The following is a 17,875-nucleotide window of genomic DNA, read 5'->3' as shown; positions in this document are numbered from 1 at the left end:
CACTATCTTCAGCTCAAGAATGGTGATATGTTTTTCTCATATTAACAGTTCCCTCTCTGTCTAAAAGCAAGGTACAGGCAAAAGTGATATCGCTGTCTGATGGCTGCCTTGTCCTGGAACTCTCCTTGGCCTTTTTCACTTCCTGGCCCTGCCCAAATCCATCCACCAGGCTGGAAATCCCAACCCTTGTGACCTCCCTGAAAATCCTCCCTCCCACTTCCTTAAAACAGGGGCATTTTTTTCAAAGTGGGGGGAGGAGGGTCACACATGGGATAAATTTGCAAGCACTACCTCCATTGTATGCAGATGTATCTCATGTATATTCATTGTGGATATCCTGTAAACGAGTGACTGGGTGTGTCCCGAGGACTTGGTTGAGAACCTCTGCTCCATCTGAATGCAGGAGACACGACAGGTCTGCTGATATTTCCTTCGATTCTGTGTGGTGTCTCATGAAATGTCATTTTGTCAGCAGACCTTTCTAGCTCCCCTTTCCTAAGGTTCATACTACATGACATTCAGCTTTCTTATGACCAGTTTAAGAAAGAGCTGACATCCTCTTTGTAAAAAGCATTTGAGGTTCTGCTGGACAAGGTAGCCTTACAGTGAAACCCTCTTTCCTTATTGTTCACCAGTACCCTTACTTGCCTACAGTCTGTATCAACCCTGGTTAGTTAACTCTTTTTCTGTGTGCTCTTTTAACGGATTGTGGTATAGCAAGCTCAGCGTAAACTACCACTGGATTTCATAAGGGGGGGAAAAAAACCCTTGTAAATTGTCTTTGTCGTTCTATTCATGCAGGCAGCAGCGTTAACCTTTTTTTGATTGTGAATTCATGTAGTATTTCTTTATTATTAGACTAGGAAAAAAGGCCCGTTTCTGACACACTTGAAATGGGTGCTAGCAAGGTTTTTCTCTGAGTGTGTGTGTTTTACAGAGTAAATGTGTGAGTGTGTGTGACAGAGAGAGTGAGACTGGGTGCAAGAGTGTGTGTGTGAGAGTGAGTGTGTGCCAGGGGCCCCCCCCTCCTTCCCAGTTCCAGGGTGGCCTCGCCCCTTCCCTTCCCTTCCAGTTCCAGGGTCAGCCCTCTCCCCCTCCCTCCCAGTTTCAGGGTCACCCCCCCCCCCTCCCTCCCAGTTCCTGGGTCCGCCCGCCCCCCCCTCCAAGTTCCAGGGTCCGCCCCCCTCCCATTCTAGGGTCGTTGCCCCCCCCCCTCTTCCCCCCCCCCCCTCCAGCAACCCTGCAATGTTTAACTGCAAAATTAGGGAGCTGTGTAGTGTATTAAAATGCACCTGAAACATTGTGAAGCTGACTCCGTGGCTTCACTGAAGTGAAGGGTTCGTAAGGTTCGTCAGATTCATCAGTCTGTCACCATCTCTTTTGGCCTCGCCCTCGATGTCATCACGTTTTGACGCAAGGGCGGGGCCGAGAGAGATGGTGACAGACTGACAAATCTGACGAACCTTACGAACCCTTCACTTCAGTGAAGCCACCGCCCTCGACGTCATCACGTTTTGACGCAAGGGCGGGGCCGAGAGAGATGGTGACAGACTGACGAATCTGACGAACCCTTCACTTCAGTGAAGCCACGGAGTCAGCTTCAGAACATTGGAGGTGCTTTTTATTATAGTAGGGATGGGCAGAGAGGGGCCAGAACATGCTGGAGGTAAAGCCTCAGCCTTCGTCCACTCCATGAGGTTGTTATTTGTCCCTCAACATCTCTAAGAAGATGATAAAGGCCTGGCATCCAAAATACATACCACAGTTTTGTTTTGTTTTTTTAGGCTGGAGATCACAGGACAAATACAGTGCTGTTTGCCAGAATGTTTTTAATTTATAAGTCTTTATTGAACATTGGTAAAAAATACAAATTAAAGCATCTGAGATCCAAATATTACCCTATATCAGTCTCATATTAATACAAACTTAAAATACTTTTGGCACAAGCAAAACCTTCAAGTACCACACCATTGCTATAACATTATCTCATTATACTTCCAACTTTTTTTCATTTATTTTTTTAATACAGTAATCCCCCCTAAATCTACTCCATTCCCCACCCCCCTCCCCTCCATACCCTATCATCCTCCTATCCTACCCCCATGCCCTCCCAAACAATCAACCTAGTTGCCTTCTCATCCACAGCATTTTTGCAAAAAGGGTTCCCAAATTTTCTTCCATTTGGGCAAGGTTCTGCTTTTAACTGCAGTCAGTCTCTCCATCTCACACATACGTCTAACTTTAGTTGTTTGCCAGAATGTTTTAAGGATTTACCACCAGCATGTTTTCTCCCCTTCTTCCTAACGTCTTTGCCTCTTCAGAAATGATTCCTGCACAATTCTAGGTTGTAAAGCAAGTTTAGCTCTTCCATTCACCAGCACTTTTGCTATAGCACTCCCACTTTGAAACTCAGGAGCGCAATCTGGGAATTTGTTTTTTAAATTTAATTTTATAGGATTATATTTAGTCTGCCTTTCATAATGACATGGTTGGGGAAACATGAGATGAGTTTTTGGTTTTTTTTTTTAGTTGCCAAAATGAATTGGTGTTCAGTGATATAGTAAGTCCTAAGAATGGTGGATATCCAGAGCAGTGGACCGTGCCAGACCCCTTCCCACCCCCCCACATGGGCCTAACTCAATGACCTGTGATTGCTTTAAAGTGGCAGCTGCGACTTCTAGGGTAATCTCAGGATTACCAGTAGAAGTTGCAGCTGCTGGTTTTGGAGGAAGTGGGGATTGTTCCTGCTGATCCCACCCTAGACCACTAGGGCATTGTTGAGGTAGGCTTGAGGGGGGGGGGTGCTCCAGGAACAATAGATTTTAAGATCAATGGATACTGATTCCCCCCCCCCCCCCCCTTATATAGACAGTTCTGAGGATATGCTATTTTTTTTTTTGTTGTTCGTTTGTTTTTAAATAAAATAACTGCTTTGCTGAGAGGTTCAGATTTCTCTTTGCAAACTGAACATGGTTTTCTTTGTTCCTTTCTACAGTCTGCAATCACCAGTCGGGTTCGATGTAGGATTGTAGCGTTAGACCTGCGAGGCCACGGTAAGTTAATGGAGATCACGGGAAATGGCAGTGTTACTTAAGTATTCTGGTACTTTGGTGTTTGGTTCTGCTTTGCAGAGGTTTGCGTTTTAGTATGACTGTTTTGCAGCACACATTGAACCAGGGGCGTAGCTACGGGTGGGCCTGGATGGGCCCAGGCCCACCCAGTTTAGCCTCAGGCCCGCCCAGAAGCAGATCCTTGCCGTGACCGTCTCCCACCCCTGCCGCAGCGCTTCATTTAATGTCGGCGCTGCTGTTAGTTTCCCACCCCCCGCGGCGGCGCTTTACACTTTACCCGACGGCAACGCTACAGATGCAGCGCTGACGTCCGACGTCCTGCTCCGGGGCCTTCCACGCTGATGTAACTTCCTGTTACGGAGGCGGGACGCGGAAGGCCCCGGAGCAGGACGTCGGACGTCAGCGCTGCATCTGTAGCGTTGCCGTCGGGTAAAGTGTAAAGCGCAGCCGCGGGGGTGGGAAACTGTAACAGCAGCGCCGACAACAACATTAAATGAAGCGCTGCGGCAGGGGTGGGAGAGGGTGAGGAAGTCAGTGGGGTGCTGCGTGCTGGCCCAGTAAGGGGAGGCAGGGAGGGGAGGGAACAGAAGGGTGCTGGACTTGCAAGGGTTGGAGGGAAGGGAGAGAGATTTTGGGATTTGCAGAGGGGAGTTGGAGGGAAGGGAGAGAGGTTTTGGGATTTGCAGAAGGGAGGTTGGAGGGAAGGGAAGAGGTTTTTGATTTGCAGAGGGGAGGTTGGAAGGAAGGGGAGAGGTTTTGGAATTTGCAGAGGGGAGGTTGGAGGGAAGGGAGAGAAGTTTTGGGATTTGCAGAGGGGAGGTTGGAGGGAAGGGAAGAGGTTTTGGATTTGTAGAGGGGAGGTTGGCAGGAAGGAGAGAGAGAGGTTTTGGGATTTGCAGAGGGGAGGTTGGAAGGAAGGGGAGAGGTTTTGGATTTGCCGAGGGGAGGTTGGAGGGAAGGGGAGAGGTTTTGGATTTGCTGAGGGGAGGTTGGAAAGAAGGGGAGAGGTTTTGGAATTTGCAGAAGGGAGGTTGGAGGGAAGGGAAGAGGTTTTTGATTTGCAGAGGGGAGGTTGGAAGGAAGGGGAGAGGTTTTGGAATTTGCAGAGGGGAGGTTGGAGGGAAGGGAGAGAAGTTTTGGGATTTGCAGAGGGGAGGTTGGAGGGAAGGGAAGAGGTTTTGGATTTGTAGAGGGGAGGTTGGCAGGAAGGAGAGAGAGAGGTTTTGGGATTTGCAGAGGGGAGGTTGGAAGGAAGGGGAGAGGTTTTGGATTTGCCGAGGGGAGGTTGGAGGGAAGGGGAGAGGTTTTGGATTTGCAGAGGGGAGGTTGGAGGGAAGGGAGAGGTTTTGGATATATAGGGGGGGTGGAAGGAAGGGGAGAGGTGCTGGATATGCAGGGGGGTGGAGGGAAAGGGGAGAAGTGCTGGATATGCAGAGGGTTGAAGTGAAGGGGAGAGGTGCTGGACATGTATGGGGGCTGGATGAAAGGGAAAGAGGTGCTGAACATGTAGGGGGGCTGGATGAAAGAGAGAGAGAGATGCTGGACGTGTGGGGGGGGGGGGGGCTGAAGGAGAGGTGCTGGATATGCAGATGATGATATGCAGAGGGAAGGGAGAGAGATGCAGGGAGAAAGAGCCAGATGCATAAGGGGAAGGAAAGAGAGGAAGAGAAGCTGGTTGGGGGGTGGGATCAGAGAGGAGAGGGACACATTGGTGTGGAGGAGGGAGAAAGGGGACATAGGGAAGTATACAGATACAGAAGGGAGATTATGGGCATTAGGTGGGAGCATGGGGACAGGGACACAAATGTGAGATGCTGTATGGGGATGGCACATGGGCACAGAGGGGTAATGCCTGACCAGGGGGGGGGGGGACGGGGATATGGAATACAGATAAAATGCTGGACACTGGAGAGGGGGGTATATGGACACGGGGGGGGGGGGGGGGGGGGGGAGATACCAGACAAGGGAGAGAATAGGAATGCAGAAGGGATATGCTGGGCATGGGGTGCATAGGTGCACAGAGGAATGATGATGGATGAGGGGATATGAACACAGGGGAGATTCTGGACAAGGAAATATAGGAAAACAGAGATGGGAGATGGATAATGGACATGAAGAAAGAAGAAATGTCAAATAGGAGACCCTGGCAAGTGAGTTAAGAGAAGACAGAGGGAAGCAGAAACCAGAGACTGGGACCAATATGATTTGAGAAAAAATGACCAGACAACAAAAAGGTATAAAAAATATTTTATTTTCAATGTTGTGAATATAATATGTTGGATTTGGAATGTACATCTTGCCAAAGTTGATGGTAAACATGGCTGGGGTCCAGGACAGAAATCTAGGAAAGGACCCCAAAGTCCATCACCAGGCTGCGCCTTCAGCTTCCAGCATGCAGGCTTTCTCTGGCCAAGGAACCAAGCACAATTGCCCTAGTTGCAATCCCTAACACCATCCCTGGCATGTGCCATCTTTATATTTTGCACAGGAGCAAGTGCCTTTCTTTCTTGTTTCTCTGGTGGTGTACTACATGCAAGGTCTAGTTTCTTGGGGTTTCCGTTTAATTTATATTTCTAGAGTTTGTGGTCACTTATTCTGTATTTGGCATTTGTGTCTTGTGTGTGTGACTGAGGTATTCTGTTAGCATGAAGTTTCAATGTAGCATTCTGTAGTAATTTGGCTTGTTCAGCTTTCCTGATAAATGTATTTGTATTTTAGGGCCCTACTATAATATTTAAGGCACTTCTTTTTCATAGGTAGGATCTTTGTTTTTGGAAGTTAGTGTTGGCATGGTAGATTTGCTCTAGGTTCTGAGTGACTTTTGTTTTATAGATTTTTTTAAAGTTAATTTATAATATGTCTGTAATTGAGATTACACTAGAAAACAAAATTTCTTTATATGATGAGTTTTATGGTGAATTGTCCTTGCTGTGCTCTGTATCCATTGTTGGTGGACGGCCAGGAGGTTCTCTGGATGCAGAATGTGTTTGGCTTCAATACCATATATGTGTTGGAGGACCATGGCTCAGTGGGGCTGAATAGTGCAGTCTATTGTACTTCCCTTAGCTCTAAAATTGGCCTGCAGCCACTGAAGCCTGCACTGCAACCCTCATTGAAGTTATGGGGAGTGGGGTAGGGACAGAGCTGGGTGCATCAGGTTTGCTGTTTTTTTTTCTTTTTCAAAAAAGTTGGCAACTCTAGTGCCCACCCATCCAACCTGTTGGCCCACCCAAAAATTGCCTTCTGGCTACGCCACTACATTGAACAATGATTTTTGCTTGAAGATTTTACAGCATAGTCAGTGGTTCCAGAACAAGAAAACCCTATGTTCTCTCTTATTTGCTTGGAAATGTTGATAAAGTAGAAATCTTTTTTGTAGTTTGGATGTAGTGCACCCTAGTTCTGAGCCTGTGAAGTATCTACCTCAGGCACTGCAGCCTCTGGACAGGCCTATGGCAAGCATTTTCAGCAAATATTTTGGTGTCTGCTTACATTTTTTCCTTAAAGTACTCGGTTAATGTCTCTTTTTTTCCTCATCTATCCTGACTATAAAACATGCATTTGTTATATTTGAGAAATTCTGGCTTAGAAGATGTTGTGTCTGGGTTCCTGCTATATATATATATATATATATAATGGAGAAAGAGACATAAATATTTATATTTCAACAATTTTTATTGAAGACAAAATAGCATAAAATCTATACATAGGAAGCACTTGATATAACTAAAACACATAACTAGCAGTCAGCCCCTCAGCGCTGAAGTATACATGACATCAAACGTTTAATTTTTGCCCCTTCTCCCCCCCCCCCCCCCCGGCTAACCTTAAATCTTCTGATCATACCCTTCCCTAATCCCCCCACCTAACTATCCTATCCCCTTCCCTTATCTACCCTCTTCCCTCTCCCCCCCCCCCCCTCAATATAAAAATATTTATATTGGGTTTTATCTGCCTTTATGAAGATTCACCCAAGTTGGTATACAGCAAGTAGTTTCACATTAAAATTATAATTTTAACGACATAACAATAGTAAAATGATCAAATATAAACATTAATACATTCAATGAGGAGAACTTGGAAGTGACTAATTTTTGACTTTTCTAAATTGTTTTGTATTCTGCACCGCTCTGTTCTAGCATTGGGCATAAAAACAGTTTATCAAGTTCAGTTAACCATAACTACAACCACCTGATACAGTATCAGAAATATATACATTTATCAGCACCATAGAACAATCGTAACAGTAATATTTGTTGGGGGAAGGCAGGATTGTTGATCAGGATAAACAAGTTAAGGATTCTCTCTTGCCTGAGAATCCCATATAACAAAGAATTTTAGTGGCAGTATTCCAAATGACTGGTAGAGATTGTTTAAATGACTTCACTTTTGGGAAGCAAAAATGGGTAACTTTAATACCATGAGCACATTATAAAGGAACTAGTAAAAGAGGGCCGTTTCAGAGCAAATGAAACGGGCGCTAGTAAGGTTTTCGTCGCCAACACCCCCTCCCTCCCTGGCCAACCCCTTCGTTGTTCTGCCATTGCTCCGCCCCCAACGTCATGACGTTTGACGCGAGGGCGGGGCCCGGAGCGATGTCCCGCCTCCCTGCCAACCCGTTCGTTGTTCTGCCATTGCTCCGCCCTCGAGGGCGGGGCCCGGAGCGATTTTGGTGGCTTCACCACCACGAACCTTCGAACCTTTTTGAAGGAAGTCAGGGCTTGGCTTCACTGACGTCAGTGTCCTCAGAACGTTGAGGGTGAGTTTTATTATAGTAGATGTGGGATAAATTAAGGAACCTTTCTAGAAGGAATTATTCCTGGCACATTAGTGGATGATAAAGAGGGAATAAATGCGCAAGACCTGAGCAGCCTTGGCTAAGGCTGATCTTACCTGTCGGTTTAATCTCTCCTCTGTTTGTCCTTCGCCTTTCCCAGCTAGCTTCTTCCTTCCTATGCTTTTTTCTTTTCTCTGTTCCTCCTTTCTTCACCCGCTAACATTCTCTTTCTCTTGTTTTTCTTCTCATCCTGATCTAGCCCTCCCTCTTCATCCTATTTCTCTTTGATTGTTGTGTTAGTGGCACAAGTGGTGCAGTTGGCAGTATATGGCAGAGTGGAGGAGTGGCCTAGTGGTTAGGGTGGTGGACTTTGGTCCTGGGGAACTGAGGAACTGAGTTCCATTCCCACTTCAGGCACAGGCAGCTCCTTGTGACTCTGGGCAAGTCACTTAACCCTCCTTTGACCCATGTAAGCCGCATTGAGCCTGCCATGAGTGGGAAAGCACGGGGTACAAATGTAACAAAAATAAAATAGATACTATTGGAGATTCTACATGGAATGTTGCTACTATTGGAGATTCTACATGGAATGTTGCTATTCCACCAAAGTCCACCACCCTAACCACTAGGCCACTCCTCCACTGTTGCTACTATTTGAGATTCTACATGGAATGTTGCTATTCCACTAGCAACATTCCATGTAGAAGTCGGCCCTTGCACATCACCAATGTGGCCGCGCAGGCTTCTGCTTCTGTGAGTCTGACAGGACGTTAGACTCACAGAAACAGAAGCCTGCGCAGCCTTGTACATGGAATGTTGCTAGTGGAATAGCTAATAACCACAAACCAGGACTCAAAAGCCACCTACTGCGAGTAAGTGTAGTAATAAACAGTTATTTCACCCGTATGTGATCAATAATTTTTATGTGTAGAGTACCCTCAGATATAAACCACCGTGACTGCAGTCAATAATGCTGCTACAGCGTGGCATAGCACTTCTTTCATTGGGTAACTCCTACTATATTTTTTTGGGTAAAGAGCAACCTCTGCTCATATTTTTTTGCATCCCAATCACCACAGTGCTATAAAATCACTTATTCATTTGTTTAAAAGATTACATATACTAGGTGAAAAAAACAAATGAATAAGTGATTTTATAGCACTGTGGTGATTGGGATGCAAAAAAATATGAGCAGAGGTTGCTCTTTACCCAAAAAAATATAGTAGGAGTTACCCAATGAAAGAAGTGCTATGCCACGCTGTAGCAGCATTATTGACTGCAGTCACGGTGGTTTATATCTGAGGGTACTCTACACATAAAAATTATTGATCACATACGGGTGAAATAACTGTTTATTACTACACTTACTCGCAGTAGGTGGCTTTTGAGTCCTGGTTTGTGGTTATTAGCAGTTGAATGTTACCAGAGACATTGATATTGTGAACTCGTTTTCTGCTAGTGGAATAGCAACATTCCATGTAGAATCTCCAATAGTAGCAACATTCCATGTAGAATTTCCAATAGTAGCAACATTCCATATAGAATCTCCAATAGTATCTATTTTATTTTTGTTACATTTGTACCCTGCGCTTTCCCACTCATGGCAGGCTCAATGCGGCTTACATGGGGGAATGGAGGGTTAAGTGACTTGCCCAGAGTCACAAGGAGCTGCCTGTGCCTGAAGTGGGAATCAAACTCAGTTCCTCAGGACCAAAGTCCACCACCCTAACCACTAGGCCACTCCTCCACGGTTGCTACTATTTGAGATTCTACATGGAATGTTGCTATTCCACTAGCAACATTCCATGTAGAAGTCGGCCCTTGCAGATCACCAATGTGGCCGCGCAGGCTTCTGCTTCTGTGAGTCTGACGTCCAGCACGTACGTGCAGGACGTCAGACTCACAGAAACAGAAGCCTGCGCAGCCTTCTACATGGAATGTTGCTGGTGGAATAGCAACATTCCATGTAGAATCTCCAATAGTAGCAACATTCCATGTAGAATCTCCAATAGTATCTATTTTATTTTTGTTACATTTGTACCCTGCACTTTCCCACTCATGGCAGGCTGAATGCGGCTTACACGGGGCAATGGAGGGTTAAGTGACTTGCCCAGAGTCACAAGGAGCTGCCTGTGCCTGAAGTGGGAATCGAACTCAGTTCCTCAGTTCCCCAGGACCAAAGTCCACCACCCTAACCACTAGGCCACTCCTCCACTGTTGCTACTATTGGAGATTCTACATGGAATGTTGTTGCTATTCCACTAGCAACATTCCATGTAGAAGTCGGCCCTTGCAGATCACCAATGTGGCCGCGCAGGCTTCTGCTTCTGTGAGTCTGGCAGGACGTCAGACTCACAGAAACAGAAGCCTGCGCAGCCTTCTACATGGAATGTTGCTAGTGGAATAGCAACAACATTCCATGTAGAATCTCCAATAGTAGCATCATTCCATGTAGAATCTCCAATAGTAGCAACATTCCATGTAGAATCACCAATAGAAGCAACAGAATCTCAATAGTAGCAACATTCCATGTAGAATCTCCAATAGTATCTATTTTATTTTTGTTACATTTGTACCCTGCGCTTTCCCACTCATGGCAGGCTGAATGTGGCTTACATGGGGCAATGGAGGGTTAAGTGACTTGCCCAGAGTCACAAGGAGCTGCCTGTGCCTGAAGTGGGAATTGAACTCAGTTCTTCAGTTCCCCAGGACCAAAGTCCACCACCCTAACACAAACACATCTAAAAAAAAAATATCATAAACAAATCATAAAAAACATACAAAAATAAAGAATAAAACTGTCTGCTAATAATATAGCCTGCTATTACACTCCATTTACAACTGTCATCCCAAATTACATAAATGCTTTAACAAACAGGTAAGTCTTCAGAATGAGTTTAAATTGTAAAATCTGCATACATTAAACTTTATGGGGCATTTAACCAGCCAGTTGCTGATCCTGGCAGGTTAAATGGTTTTGAATATTGGGGGCATAATGTTTAGGCATTGGAAGGAGCGGAGTATTTTGTTAATAGAGCACTGGTCTGGAAAGTTGGGTCCTTTTTCACTTTCCCTGACTTAGAGTAGAGAGATGTGGTAGTCGTGTTAGTCCACTTTTAAAGGTAATCAATAGAAATAGAATAAAATAAAACATAGAAAAGAAAATAAAATACCTTTTTTATTGGACTGACAATATATTTTTTATTAGCTTTTGAAGGTAGCTCTTCTTCGTCATATCAGAAATAAGCAAATGTTGATAAATAACAGTATATATAATTGAAACATCAAAGCATTTCAGTGACAGTCTAACAGGATGAGGGTGGGGTTTGTTAGGTGAGGGACAGGGGGATATGCATGGTGATAAGAGAGTGACAAAGCAGTAGAATTTTATGGTTTATAATTGGCTAGAAAACCCAGATCTTTAAGTCCTGTCTGGTGGGTGTCAAAATATGTAATCATTCTGACCGTTACCCTCCCGAACCAGATCATGCGCTCCACAAATGACTAAGTCTAGAATTTTTCCTACTCTTGTCGGCTCCTGTACCAGCTGCTCCATAAAGCTGTCCTTGATTTCATCAAGAAATTCTACCTCTCTAGCGTGCCTCGATGTTACATTAACCCAGTCTATATTGGAGTAATTGAAATCAATAACACACAAACAATTCTACCTCTTACACAATAAGTTTGAGGGCACTCTGGCAGGCACACCATAAAAAAGTGGAGAAAAAAAAGACTTCAGAACAATCGGTTCCACCGCGTTTTTAAAGGACACACCTTAGATATAATGAGGGAGCCGTTTACAATCATATGTCTTCACAAAAAAAAACTCCACATAAACTTTCAAGGGAGCACTGTCATGTGCCACCACAAACCTTGTAGGAGACTCAATTCACTTGTCCAAGCTTGGAAAATATAATTAGCTCAATATGCTGATGTCCTCGCCATTCATCATTCAATCCAGGTCCCAATGCTGTACATTCTCAAAATTCCTCAAAATCACCCATTATTATTGCGTTGCCCATTTTATTAGCGCCCCTAATTTCCTTTAATATGACTGCGTCTGTCTGCTCGTCCTGGTCGGGCAGACGGTAGTACGCTCCTATCACTGTCCTTTTTCCCTTTACACCTGGAATTTCGATCCACAATGATTCCAAGAGGTCTTTTGTCACCTGTAGAATTTTCAATTTTGTTTATCTTCAGAATTACCCATATGTCTTGGGAAAATATTAATGATCAGTAGTCAGAAATATGACTAATTGAGTGGTTTAGGTTATAAATTCTTTGTAGAAAATGTATAGCGTGCTCATTTACTTAGCTTTATCTTGCACCGTTTCATGGATGAGTTACAGTCATTGTACTTCCTGATCTGCATTCCTTAGCTGCACCAGGCCTCAGTATAGTGGTCATTGGAGCTGGATCACCGGAAGGCCAGGTATTGGTGGAGGCTCTCTGTCGCCAAAAATTAAACCAAATAAAAATCAACTTGGAGAAGAGAAGCCTGAGAGAAGATGTCATAGATATCTATAAAATCAGGATTGGAATGGGTAAATAGTACTTGTGACCTGCATTGGCCACGCTTGGGAAAAAAGATACTGGGATTGATGGACCTTTCCAGCAATAGAGGAACAGGTAAAAGAAGATTGAGACAACCAGTGCTGAAGGGCTTGTGATAGGAGGCAAAGATTCAAAGTTGATATTCATTTGTTTAAGAGTTTTATACTCTGTATCATTGTGAATTTGTTGATGTGTTTCTATACCTTTTTATGCATGTTTTCACAGGTGAAACAAAAGTAAGAAATACTGAAGACTTATCTGCAGGAACCATGGCTAAGTAAGAGATCATCTTCAGTGCCCAGAAATATTTCCTAGTTTTGCCAAGATACTCTTGCACATTGCGCAGTCCTAAATTTTTGTTCAATATAATACAGCAAAGTTGTTTCTCTGTGTATGTACATGTTGGCGTAGGAAGATTTGAAAGCAGTAGCCTTGTAGGGAATTAATCATTGGAATACAGTGAAATGGCTTGAGTGACGTGCTTCATACCTGTCAGTTAATACATCCAGTGCTCCCCTTCCAGAACAGGGACCTTGTCTTTCTAGTCACAGTAGACTTTAGACATTTGGGAGAGGTTGTTCCAGTCCTGGTTTTATGTTTAAATATATTTTATTGAAGAGACAACTTCCATTTTGCAACTAACACAGAGAAATAGAACAATTACCTCTGCTCTCCAAGAACATTTTACATTTTTCTTCCCTCCCTCCCTTCCTCCCCCCTCCCCCCCCCCACAAAAAAAAGTCTCCAACAGTTTATTGATGGTACTTCAAAAAGAACATTTTCAAGTAACAAATGGAGATAAGACATACAGTACAAATGCGTATGCGACTCTCATAGAATAGAACAATCTACCATCAAACATTTCTCCCAGCATTCTCCTCCCCCCTCCCAAAAGTCCCTCACATACTGCTTTTCACATTATATTGAAGTCCATTTATGACCCTCTAACATAAAACTATATTGCAATGCTGCTTCACGAACATAAATAGTGGAGCCTTCAACTGTCACAGCAGTATTTAAAAGTCACTGCTCTAGCAGAGTGCCTGAACTCTGATGACACTCCACCCTAATTTAGTAACCATCTATTAACCCCCCCCCCCCCCATGACCCTTTCCAAGCCCTCACTATGAATGCAATTTCCCATTTTCTGTGTCTTTATTCTTCCTCCAGTCCTGGTTTTAAATCATTTTCTAACGTATCTGTGGGACTTGTCCATCCCCTAATGAAGAAATAGTACACAAGCCCGAGACTGCTCTAGAACTGTAGGATAGAGTGGGCTGAGTCAGTCTGTCTCAAGTTTGGCAGCATACTGTTGCATTACTAATCAGTTCTTAATCATACTGAAATTCTTTTCAGATTATTTTCTTATCCTTTGTAGCCTGTGGTACCTTTTTGGTTGGACCAATATAAGTTTATTTTAAAGGATGACATGAGGTTTGGAGACCACATAGATCACTTCTTGAGATGGGACAACTACAAGCATAGGAGCCAACTTTTCAAAATTATTGGGGGTGCTGAATTTTTTTTTTTTTAAGGTGGTGTATCCCTCCTCCCCGCCCCCCTCCCTCCGAGTTCCAGGGTGCCCACTCCCTCCCTCCAAATTTTAGTCGTCATACCCCGTCGTCGGAGGGGGAGGGTTACGGAGGCAGTAAGCAACAGTGATGATCAGCATGCAGCACTGTCTGCATGCAGGCTTCGACTTCAGTGAGTCCTCTCTCTCTCTCTCTCTCTCTCTCACAGCTCTGGTCCTGCCCTCATTTCCTGTTTCTGCAAGGGCGGGAGCAGATCTGTGAGAGAGAGAGAGAGAAGACTCACTGAAGCCGAAGCCTGCATGCAGGCAGTGCTGCAAGGCTGATCATCACTGTTGCTGACTGCCTCCGTAACCCTCCTCCCCACCCCCCCGATGACGAGGTACGATGACTTTAAAATTCGGAGGGAGGGAGGACCGGACGCCCGTCTCGGAGGGAGGACGGTTGGTCACCTTTGCCTGCCTCTGCCAAACTTCCGGTGGGTGAAATGTTAGGGGTGCTCGAGCACCTACGGAGTCGGCGCCAATGACTACAAGAACCCTCTGCCGCTTCTGTTTGCCACATGACTTGGCAGCTCATCCAACCAAGCCCAACCTAGCAATGACATCTTTTCTTAAGAGCAATCAAAAAATGCAGTCCCACCTGAAGAAGGATCTTAACTGGTCCTAGATGCGTTGTATCTATCTAAATAATACATGATTCTTAAGTCCATGAAAAAGAATCAGTCTGCTGTTTCTTCTGGAGCTAGTACAGCTTCTAGAACTGTGTAAGTCACAAATGCTTGGGTGCGGGTTGTAAGAAACCAAGATTTTCATTTTGCACACTTCTGTTTCGAAGGATGGTTGTTTTTTTTTTAAGAATAATTGTTGTTTTTATTAAGCTCGTGTATAGAAAATTAATTCTAATTGCAGTACTGGCTCTGTCTATGCTGCTATTTCTGTTCAGGGACAAAAGTTAGTGGCCCAGTGTTTGTCAGCTGGCTATGCAAAACTAAAAAAAAAAAATGGAGAATGCTAAAAGAAGACATTTCTGAGCCACAGACGGTTCAAAGTCCTTCATGTAGATGCAGTCAGGAAAAGGACTGTAAAATATTGCCAAGTCTGAATCATAAGACCAATGAAATGGGGCTTAAGGATTTACATATCTTAGAGGAGATGAGAACTGTCTTACAGGTAAACCTTCACAAGAGGAAAGGAAGTTCTGTAGCAAGAGGTTGTGGTATAAAGCTGAAAGTGGTAGATTGAGGTGTAACGTCAAATATGTGTTCACAGAAAGGGTGGCTGTGTGGAGCAGCCAACCAGCAGAGGTGATATGAGGGAGAAAAAGCATGGATTTAGTGGGCAGGTGGGGTCAAAGCAGTGGATTTTGTGAGAGTTTTGGGATTTTAGATGTAGTCCCTCACCTTTTCAAACCCATACTTAAAGTATTACACTTCAGGTACAGTAAATACTTGAGAGAGGGCTTAGTTTGTTGGTCCCTGAGTGGTAGATGGGAAAAGGACATGGACAAGATCACAAGGAGTATTGATGGGAGAATTAGAATTTGAACGCTGGTTTCTCTTGTTCTCAGCCTGCTGTTTGGGCATTGGCGTTCCACCTCGCTTAATAGTCTGCCAAGAAACTATCATGCAAATAGGTAGCCCCCCCATAAGTCGTTGTTCTCAACTTGTTACTTGTATCTATGGGACTGCCTTGACTTTTACCTTTTACCAGTGCCTTCCCTCTTCCCATCCTCTACTTTTTTCATTTAATTGGCAGATGCTGTTACTGTGGGACTGTAGTTCCCAAAGCGGATGAGTGTTGATGGGAGGCTCTACCTCCAGGGATCAAACTGTTCTCACCTTTGGCTATTAGAATATCTGGTTGGGAAGCTGAACTGTGAATTGGGAGATGGAAGTTGCTGGACAGTATTGAAAATGTAGCACTGGATTTTCAGCAAGCATAGCGATGGTGTTCATTTAAACACTGGCGCTTAATTGAATTGTATATTTTGTAAAAAAAAAATAAAATAAAAAATCCACAGGTGTGGAATGAACACTAGAATCCCACGGGAAGGCAGGAAACAAGAACAGGAATGGAAGATGGATCCTGACACTTCAAAATGAAACCGAGGAACACCAAGGATGAGAAGTAAACATTACACGATTTGTGAGACTAATTTTCAAGCGGTCTTTTTCAAGGCCCTTTTTGCAATTCACCCTTTGATGACTGACTTTTGTGTGGTTGTTATATTCACATTATATGTTCATATATCATCGAGAGATTCCTGAGGCAGGCACGTCAGTGCCGAAACACGGTGCCATGTTGAAAGTCATCTCTAAGAGTTATTAATAAAAGGTTTATACTCACCTTTGGGGTTCCTTGGTCTGATTTTGAAGTGTCAGGATCCGTCTCCCTTTCCTGTTCTTGTTTTATGTATATTCTGCACCATTGTAAAGGTATTGATGCTGAATACAACAATAGTGCTGTCACCTGTTAATTGTGAGGTCCAAACTAAACGCATAATTTATCTGAACAGCTGAATATCCTTGTCATCCACTCACGGTTTTGATTTCCCTGAATCCAGCCACATTATACAGATAGTGTCGGAAAATTGAGTCAGGTTTTTGGCTCAGTTGTATCTGTAAACGTTTTGAAAATAGAGAAGTTATAAGTACACCAGCTGCCAGATAATTTTGTAGCCTTTGAAAGTGGACCCATCAGAAATGTATGTTTTAAACAATGCATGTGTTTTTGTTTGCTGCCACATTCCATTTCCCCCACCTATAATTTACAAATTAATTGTAAGAATCCTTCATAAGAAGACATTGTTTGTGTTTTTCTTTTCCCTTTTACTAGAGATGTTGGAAATGTGGTGGAAGCACTATATGGGGATCTTCCACCTCCGATCATGCTGATTGGTCACAGCATGGGAGGAGCAATTGCAGTGCACACAGCAGCAGCCAATCTGTTGCCAAGTTTACTAGGCCTGTGCATGATTGATGTAGTTGAAGGTGAGTTCGTGGACACTGGTGTATAATCTTAGGACAATGATATGAACTGTGTTTGCTTTAATGTGTCTTTCTGTGGTGGATAAGCAAATGCTTGAGGGGTTAAGCGTGTATCCATTTCTGTAACTGGATGGCTTTAGTTGCCACTTGTAAGCCTTGTATTGATCAGTATTTTCATGTCGAGCATATTCTACCACAAGAATCAATGGATCATCTCAGTGGCACATTGTGTAGAGGACTTAGGTTTGTTTCCTGGGACCTTTTGTTCCTCAGGCCAGGTTTGGGAGAATGCTGAGGCAGTGTTCATAACCTCTAGGAGATTTGGGGGAGGGGGAGAGCAAGAAGAGCCCCAGTCATTGCCCAACAGCGACATCTGGAGATCAGACTGGGGTTCCATGTTGCTCCATTCTGTAGAGATCTCTGGTTTGCAGCCACCAGCCAAGGACTGTTGCCGCAATGGATGAGCTGAGCTGAGAGGGGATCGAAGGCTCCGAGGGGGTGATGCTCAAAACCGAACACTGGCATTAGAGGCAGTTAGCGCTGGACTAGCGCACACGTTAATGTGCGCAGTGTTTTCAAAGAGCTCTAGCATGGAGAAACAATATGCTTTTCCAAAGACGGCTGCAAATTGTATTTAAATGTACTCAAACGGATGTCAGTGAAGTCATTTCGAATTCCCTCCCAATGCTTAGAGAACAGCGCCAGAAACAAATGCTGCCCTTAACACTGGAAACTTACTACCAGGCAGGGACGGCGTTGGAGGTTTTGAAGAGAGCATTTCTTCAGAATTTCTCACTTGCTGGTTTTGGCGTCTCTCTGAAGCGGAAGGAAGCCTGTGTAGCCAATAAATGCTGATAGTGAGAAAGAAGTACGTGCGAGTCTAAGAAAAACAAGTGCAAGCACACATCGGTGCTGTTCTTCTGCTCTTAAATATGAGCTTTTCAAGTGAAAACAA

At 44.2% G+C, this 17,875-nt stretch overlaps 1 protein-coding gene across 1 annotated transcript in view; it reads left to right on the top strand.

Moving 5' to 3' along the window:
* The window catches only part of LOC115468361 (protein phosphatase methylesterase 1), an 81,424-nt gene that overhangs the window by 18,117 nt on the left and 45,432 nt on the right, over positions 1-17,875 (top strand). The window contains exons 4-6 of the mRNA XM_030200007.1: positions 2,996-3,053; positions 12,628-12,679; positions 16,769-16,923. Coding sequence (XP_030055867.1) covers positions 2,996-3,053; positions 12,628-12,679; positions 16,769-16,923 — 265 coding nt within the window. The remainder of the gene's footprint in view (positions 1-2,995; positions 3,054-12,627; positions 12,680-16,768; positions 16,924-17,875) is intronic.

This window comes from Microcaecilia unicolor, chromosome 4 (genome assembly GCF_901765095.1).
Source record: "Microcaecilia unicolor chromosome 4, aMicUni1.1, whole genome shotgun sequence".
NCBI lineage: Eukaryota > Metazoa > Chordata > Amphibia > Gymnophiona > Siphonopidae > Microcaecilia > Microcaecilia unicolor.
The sequence above is the reverse complement of the archived record's forward strand: the minus strand, read 5'-3'. Positions and strand labels throughout refer to the sequence as shown.